The sequence below is a fragment of the Sinocyclocheilus grahami genome, unplaced genomic scaffold (assembly GCF_001515645.1).
Source record: "Sinocyclocheilus grahami isolate Dianchi unplaced genomic scaffold, SAMN03320097.WGS_v1.1 scaffold549.1, whole genome shotgun sequence".
Lineage (NCBI taxonomy): Eukaryota > Metazoa > Chordata > Actinopteri > Cypriniformes > Cyprinidae > Sinocyclocheilus > Sinocyclocheilus grahami.
In genome coordinates this window covers 549,038-557,451 of record NW_015505728.1, presented here as the reverse complement: position 1 = coordinate 557,451, position 8,414 = coordinate 549,038, and the positions used below count along the sequence as shown (strand labels likewise).

General features: G+C 38.2%; 1 protein-coding gene across 1 annotated transcript; it reads right to left on the bottom strand.

Moving 5' to 3' along the window:
* Positions 1-2,978: 2,978 nt before the first annotated feature.
* Positions 2,979-7,375, bottom strand: LOC107555934 (zinc finger protein 148). Its single transcript, XM_016238892.1, has 7 exons — positions 7,331-7,375; positions 6,839-7,217; positions 6,465-6,590; positions 5,918-6,041; positions 5,744-5,827; positions 5,377-5,495; positions 2,979-5,280 (listed from the first exon to the last, which is right to left on the bottom strand). Exons 2-7 carry the CDS (start codon positions 7,187-7,189, stop codon positions 3,667-3,669), a joined length of 2,418 nt encoding a protein of 805 aa, XP_016094378.1. The 5' UTR covers positions 7,190-7,217; positions 7,331-7,375; the 3' UTR covers positions 2,979-3,666.
* Between the last annotated feature and the right edge of the window lie 1,039 nt (positions 7,376-8,414).

Here is an 8,414-nt window from a genome sequence, read left to right as displayed (position 1 = left end):
AAATGTTCCCAGGGTACATTTAAACCCATGGATTTAAAATAAAAGAAAAATAAAAGAAATAATACTGTGAATAATTTACATTATATACTTTTCGACATGACTGAGATTTTTGCATTTAGTTAAAGAGAATTGGGAGAAATATGTTTAATTGTATAAAATATATATGCAATCACAATGCAAAAAAAATGTTAATGCTCATAAAGGCAGGCTTCGTTTAATGTAGACAAAAAAAATGTTTTCTTAATTGTTAAGAATGAACTAGACATTTGGTTTTATGAGATTCGCACACAGTATATGTACTAAGAAGGCAGAGGCCACTCATTCCTGTAATGAGTGATCATGACACATGGAAAAAGCACTCAACAACTTTATGTATTTGAAAATGTTATATTACACAACAAGAGGCACGCAATCAAAAACATCCAATCAGAACTTTTTCCCCATGTCTTAGGCAAAGTATTGCATTAAAGTATGTTCAATGGAAATAATTTGGCTACAATAAAATGGATACATATAAAAATATAACCAGTGTACAAAGACAGTCAGAGGACATGCACTCCCCAATAAATGTAAATGTCTAAAACTATTCAGAAGAGCTCTCTTACTAAATAAAACCATTCAGTTTTTCACTCAAATTAAGCTTGAAAGAAAATAATGATCCACTGTCAGTAACACCAGATGAAACTTTGATGCTCAAAATACCCAATCAATAAAGAAGGACAAATGTCTAAATGCATATGACCTTTTACCAACAGCAATTGAGCTTACACAAAAAAAACACAAAAAAACAACGCACAATTTACTAAATGGAAATAAAGCTAAAACAAGATATTAAAGGTCTTCCCTCAAATTATCATTTCACTTTCATCAATTTCTGGAGCATCTGTAGCAGTAATGTTTGATCAAATATTTTTATACTACACACGGGGAACGTAGTTCCAGGCAGGTCTTGACCGCATTACATGTCCATATCACTTCGCCAAGGAGGTCCTTACAGCCTACAACAGCAAAAGAAGCAAACCCCACAACGACACTGGCCAAACAAATAAATATAGTAAACAATAAGATAAAAACGACAGATCATTACCATGTTTTTGCCACAAAATTACGTTTTATTATGTACGGAAAGCACATACGCTATCATCTAGGGGATGGAGACGGGTAGGTTTAGGTGTATGCAAGGTGGGAGGAGTTGGATCTGGTCTAACCACGCCCTCTGGATCTTGTGTTCTGCAGTGAGGACCATCTCAACACTTGTTTTGAGAGACGCACAGACTCAGAGGTAATCTCTCTCTCTCTCATAACTTAGTTATTAACTGCATAAGTCTGCTGTCAGCGGCTCAAGCCTCCGTTACTAGGTCTAAAATGACGTTTTGGAATTAGAAACGGAGGCGTTGGATGAGATGCGGGAGAAATTAATCCTACTCACAATAACAAAAGTACAAAAACCGGACAAATGCCTTGAAATATATAATATGACCGATGTCTTGAGGTGTGGTAACCGCTGTATAAGTGGAATAATTGACTTCGGACCGTTGAATTCTTAGAAAATAATGCACAACCGAGGTGGTGATGCGGCCACGACGCGATTATTCCTTACATGATAATGCAGATATCACATGATATTGAAACGATAAATAACATCCTAAAAACTCGTCCTCTGAGGGTGTATGAGATCCATACAAGGTTTAATCAAATTGTAATTATTAAAATTGCATTCAGAAGCAATTCTTAGAGGACAGTACATTTGTAATCTTACAACCAAGAACACAAACATGATTTAATCACAAAAGTTGTGCTGAAAGTCATCAGGGACTGTAGGAAAGAGTAAACCAAAATGGCAGCAAATATTAAATAATGTTGCACTCACTCTACACTCCAAGAAACGTGCACAGCAAAATGCACAACTTAAAATATAAAACCTATTTACATGTAAAAATAAAGGGACAGTAAAGGAATGGTTAGGCACACATATAATATACCGTAATCTAAAACAGTAAAATGTCTTTTGACACCCAGAACATACGGACTATGAAAAAAAAAAAACATACACACAGAACTGCTCTTAATGGGCTTCATTCACGAAACGTAAGCAGAGCAAATTTGTGTGTAAATTGTTTATAAAACCATTAAACAACTTACATAAGAATGTTTTAAAAATGATTTACAAAGAGTGTACAGTTTGGCATGATACTATTACTATAAATCATAAAGCTAAGATTAATCAATATAGAGTTTAGGGGCAAGCAGGTACATTTCCAAAAACAATCTGAGAGAACAGAAACAAAGCTTATAATTTACGTGATTAGTTATTAAGATAACAATAAGAGATGCGCAATTAACAAATGTGTACAGATACATTAGTACAACTTTACCAAACATTACACTTTATTTTTTGTTCTATATTAACCCAATAAGTAACAGCAAGTTAATCTGATACAAAGACATATTTGCTAATGGATGGGGTGTTTTTGAAACAAAGAAAAAGCATAAAAATATGATCTCAGACCATACATTCTTAAATGATCTTTCTTGATTTCACTCAACACTGATATAGATTATATCAAATTTTTGAATGTGTACATTATGTAGACGGAAGGTGGTAACTGAAAAGTGCTTTAAAAAAAAATACAAACTGCCCACAAGCTGAAAGTGCTATTTAAAGGGTAATGTTCATCAGACCTTGAGTGCATCTGAAAACTCAAGAAAACAGACTGTCAACAAATTAAGTCATCTTAAGGAAACCAAAGTGATGACATGTGCACATTTTTTAACAAAGTATTGTATTTTGACTATTGTTAGTCTGAACTAACCACTGAGTCAAGCACAATGATGACAAATGAAGTGCATACCTGTTAGTGCGGTTGCCCTGGACAACTGCTAAAACTGCATCTCCAAATGTGGGATATGTGAAAACAAACCCTCTACAGATGCCTTGCTCCCCATGTGCACCTATATCTGATTGGCAAGACAATAAACATTCCAACAAGTAATTAAATGCACAAAAAGACTAAACACACAAATTAGCTTACAATGACAGGGGTGAGAAAAATGTTACTCATTTTTTTTAAACAAAAGTGACTTGCAGTACATCAAATCACAAAGTGCCTTACTCAAGTCTAGGGCATTAAAGTAAGGTCCTTTCAGTAGCTCTCCAGACAACATGTTACAAAACTAATTAAATACAAAAACTGATTGTAATGCTAAGCTAGAGTAGTTTCTATAGACCTACATTATTAGGTCAGTCCGTTGAGCCTGATGTTCCAGCAAAAGAACTGAATGCTAACAAGAGGCCAAATAAGAATTGATCTTTGAATAGTTTTTTTCTCGGGGAAGCTGACCATATAAATTTAGACTACAACAGCATTGTTGTAGTAGCTTGAATTCTTAATTTTAGAACACACAGGCTAGCTTATTTGGCAAGCCATAGTGTGTTTGTCCCAAGCACTACGTGTAATACACAAATAATGCAATGACACATAAAGAGTATCCCATAGTCCGATAATAAAATCGAATGCATGCATCACTCTGATCCTTTTGAATCTCGCACATGCGTGATTGTTTAAAGATGGAAAATCATAAGTATTTGCACAGAGATTTGCATTGCCTTCACTGACAGAACTATAAAGTGCCTTTAAAATGCTTTAAATCATTAAAAGCTCCTGTTTAGCCAAAGGTTTGGCTGCTTGTAGCATCTGGAGATGAAGTTAGTTGAGTTCTTGTTTCACTAACAAGAGAGAACTCTGGGAAGTCCGTTCCTCCATGACCTCTCAGGCTAACTTGTCCACTGGCAATGCTAAACTGTGAGGATATTCCAGATCGTGAGCTTGGGAATTGAGATCGAAAGTTCTGGTCAAAAGTAGCAATCTGAAATGTTTGACTAATGCTTTGCGAATCTGTTTTTTTGGGAGAGGTCACTTGGTCGAGGAAGTCCTCTGTTGGCGAAACTGAGGAAGGGTTTGTCTCGTCACCTGAAAAGGAGAAGGAGTGTTGGGAATCTACTAAAAGACTAAAATTAGGCTTCTCCAAAGTGGATCTCAATGGCGAGTTCATGCTCGGTCTGAACCGGGATGGGGAGGTGAACTGCTTCTCCATGGAAAACAAAGGCTGGCCAGCAAGACTGGCACTGTCATTTACAAACGTAAGACTCTGGTTGTTCAGGTAGGTGTCGTTCTGACTGGTCCTTTCCAGTGCTTGCTGGAGAAACTTGGAGTACTCCTGTAGAAGGCTGGCCTTCTCGGCCGGGGGTGCTTGTGAGCTGGTTCCCAAAGTCTCGGTGGGGCTGCTCTCATCGGAAGAGTTGATAGAGATGCTGGATGTGACCTCAGTGTCCGCCACACTGAAGGAAATCTCTGCTTGCCCGTTGGCCTTATTAGAGTAGTGATCGAGAAGCGTCTGCAGGACCTCATCTGGAAGGACGTTCTTCTCGTTACTGGACTTGATCTCCACGTTCAGCGTCTGAGTCTCAGAGAGGATCGTGGCAGGAACAGTCTCATCGATGACGCTCGCTACAGCTGCCTGAGTGACAGAAGGCTGCGACACGATGCTGCTCACATTAAGCGCATAGTCTCGACTAGTGTTCGCCGTGGCCGCCTGAAGGTATCGCTTCTTCTTGAGAAACTGCATGGCGTCGTCGTAATTTGTGCTGCTCCCAGTTGGTTTTGTTTGTCCTCCTTGTAGGGAGTCAACCGGATCCATGTCAGGATTGGTCTCGACATCCAAGAGACCTTTGTTGTCCACAATTTCAAACGTGTATCTCGTTACTTTGCTCTCTTCAAATGAGGACAAGGGTGAAAGGCTCTGGGGCTGTTCTAGGGCTTGCTGTTTCAAACCTCTTCTGCTGGCAATTTTCTTCAGCACTAGTTTTGGAGGACTGATGATCCCATCATTAGACTCCTCCCCTGCGAGATGCCTGTTGCCAGGCGGGGAATCAGGGAGCTCAACGGAATAATCTGTCACAACATACTCGTCCTTGACCTTGGTGTCTACATTGTAAAGAGGAAGACACTCGCTTTTGGCCAGTTGGTCTTCCGTCTTCTCCTCGTTACCAGCTTCAACCACTTTGTCAACAGTTGGACTTGTAAGCGCAACTCGACATTTATCAGAGGTCTTCTGACGTTTCTTTTTGGGAAGTGTGCATTCCTTGGCAGGAAAAGAGAAGCCCAAGCACTCTGAGGTGCGAAGAGGACCATCTTTGGCAGCTGCTTTCTGCACCTTCCTGTCCTTATTCTCATGGCACATTCGTCTGTGCTTTAGTACTCTGTCAGTTCTGGAAAAAAACTGTTGGGAAAAAAATATACATAATCATGTTTCAGACTGCATGCTAACATTTTAATTGCACAGAATCAAATCTGATTTGCTTTGAACTGCGCATACTTGATGGCAATAGTCACACTGGTAAGGCTTTTCACCGCTGTGTGTCCTCTTATGTCTCTCCATGTGGTATTTCTGAATAAATTTCATTCCACACTCATCACAGCGAAAAGGTTTTTCTCCTAAAGGGGAGACATGACAGGCAGTTATGAACGATATAAAGAACAATTTAGACCAGTCAAGTAGGCCTACTTTTTTCATGCCAAGACTTGATGGAAAAAACTAGGCTTTGACCCTAGACTTGCTTTCTCAGAGTATAAAGATGTACCACAAAAAAGGGGCTTGCAATGGACTACATTTATAAATGGATCATTGACTTTGAAGATTTCTGTACTGTACATTCTTAAAGAACTAATCCCTTTCTGCTCACCTGTGTGGATCTTCTCATGTCTCTGAAGCAGGTACTTCTGAATAAAGCGCATGTCACACTGATTGCACTGAAAAGGCTTTTCGCCTGAAAAAATATATATAAAAATATAAATTTTTGTTCACCATTTTGTTCTTTTATATGACAATTATTCCCAAAGAACATTACACCACTCACCTGTGTGAATGAAGACATGTCTTTGTAAATGGTAGTTTGTTCGAAAAGCAGCATTGCAGTGCTCACAGACATGAGATTTTGGGTTCTGGTGCCCAAGGGAGCCGTCTTCATTAATAGTGAGAATCTAGCAAGATGGAGGAAATAAGTTCAGAACTACCTTAACTTTCATGCCTGTGCTTCTTTAGAGCATCATAACTCCAGAGTGGTCATAATACTTTATGTCCTGGCTAACCAATACCGTAAAAGGACATGATAAATGTCAGTTCAGCTTACTCACAGATGTGCAGCGCAGTTTTTAGTATAATAACATTTCAATGAGTAAAAACAATCATTTTAGTAGGCAAGCAGCCTTGAAATAAATAAAACAATTTATAAAAAAGCAAGTAGACAAAATAAGCAATTTCAGGACACTTTCAAACTCACATTAAACTTTAAATTATTTTACCACCACTGCTTTGCACTGTAAAGTATCTCTCACTTAGATAACTGGTATTTTAAGAGCATAATGGTATTTTATCAGTGGCATCGCTGATGAATTATAGTAAACCTTTGCAGGCGAGCGCTGCTTTCTCTTCTTCTTTTTGTGACAGTCAGATGGGTCCCACCCCGGTTTCTTCTCCTTTTTATTGAGAATCAATGAGTCTGGCACTTTCATCTCCTGCTTTACATTTACCTAACAAAAGTAACAACAACAACAAAAATCATGAATAAAATTCATTTACCGAATTTCTCAGTTACAGTACACTTATTATATACATAATTTTAGCACATTTGCTGAAAATAAATGCACGCTTTCTTTACCCAATATTTACTAAATTTTGTGTGTGGTTCACTGACAAGGTTGTTGGAACTTGCACAAGTAAAATAAATAATAGTGTTAAAGCGCTGCAGTAATTAGCTCTTAATCAGCTGTACACTTACTGGCATATTGAGTGTATAGTGTAGTTTATGGGAGATTCGCTGTGAGAAAGCTGCTTCATCCTGTCCATCATTTTTCACCGTCTCCTCGTGAACCATCAGGTCATCCTGGGATATCAGATCATGCGAGGTCAGGCCTCCACCTGCCAGGTCTTCTTCATCATCTTCATCATCGTCATCATCCTCTGCCAAAAGGGGATGATTAGCCAAGCTCCGTTCCCCAAGTGTCATATCCAAACTGCCTCTTCTTCCTCTTCCGTCCACCCTCGAGGGTCCCAGACCTCTGGATGAGTGGTGAAGCCCTACAGGGCTACATTTCATAAGCATCCCCTCCAGCTTGTCATCAATGTTCATCGCTGAATGCTAAGCAGTTGAGCTGAAGCTACAGGAAGAGACAGGACCAACATAAGGATTCCTATCAGCAGTTGCGTTCACAGTTGTCGTCACCTGGCTGAGAGAAACAACGAGCTTGAGTTTAAAGGCAACAAAACTCACATCCCCTCTTTTGACAAGCAGGAGCAAAACCTGATGATCCATGTTCTCCAGCATGATATGAGGTCAAACAGCATCTTGCGCTTCAATGGATGGAAATCTGGTCTTTTGAAAACCCTAAAACATAATTTCCAGGTTTAAATAAAAAAAAGGACATTTTCTTTTGGACCCCAGTGTTGGCCTAGCCTATATGTACAATCAAACAAAAATAATTTTCATCACCTGCTAGGCAGAGGAAAATGACATTAAACTTGATCTGACTTGACACATCTTGAACAGAATTGCTACTGGAGCATGAACTAATTTAATAAGGATGCATTCATGTCAGATTCATGCTTCTACATCTCATTATGAAGAACTGACTCAAAATGGATTGCAATACATAATTTCTTACTGGTTTAATGAGGCTAATTATTTATTTATATTCAAAACTATTAAAAATTTAACTGTGATGACACTATTGAACGAAACTTAAAAAGCTCAATATTGACTACGGTCAGCTGTAAAGCTGTTTTATAGCTGAAATTTAAGTTGTTTCACAATAACTGGTGAATTTTGCAACACTGACGTTGTTACTGAACAGAACTGAAATAAATAATGAAATTTTTTTCTTCTGTAGAGCTGCTATAAAGGAATTGAAATATTTCATATTTGATAACTTTGCAACACTATGTTATTTACCTGTTTATTTCTGTGTAGCTGTTCTGAAACTGTATTGAATGAATGAATCTGAATGAACCTGTATTGTATAAAGAGTTTTATACATAAATGACTTTACTTAACAACAGTCAATGTTATTGACATGACCTCACAAATATTAAAGGGGTCATATGATGCGATTTCAAGTTTTCCTTTCTCTTTGGAGTGTTACAAGCTGATTGTGCATAGATAAGATCCCTGAAGTTGCAAAGACTAAAGTCTCAAAACCAAAGAGATATTCTTTATCAAAGTTAAGACTCTGCCATGCCCCCCTAAAACGGCTCGTTCTAACACGCCCCCACATATCTACCTCACTATGTGGAAATATTAGCATAATGCCGCCCAAATGTCTACAATAATGTACAGTATTTGAAAAATAATGTGTGTT

Bases quoted from the DNA above. Each gene is read 5' to 3' on its own strand.
- LOC107555934 (XM_016238892.1), bottom strand. From the start codon at position 7,189: ATGAACATTGATGACAAGCTGGAGGGGATGCTTATGAAATGTAGCCCT. The intron at 5,828-5,917 runs GTGAGTGGTGTA...ATATTTTTTCAG, and splicing joins ACATGTCTTCATTCACACAG to GCGAAAAGCCTTTTCAGTGC. The intron at 5,496-5,743 runs GTGAGCAGAAAG...TCTCCCCTTTAG, and splicing joins ACATGAGAAGATCCACACAG to GAGAAAAACCTTTTCGCTGT.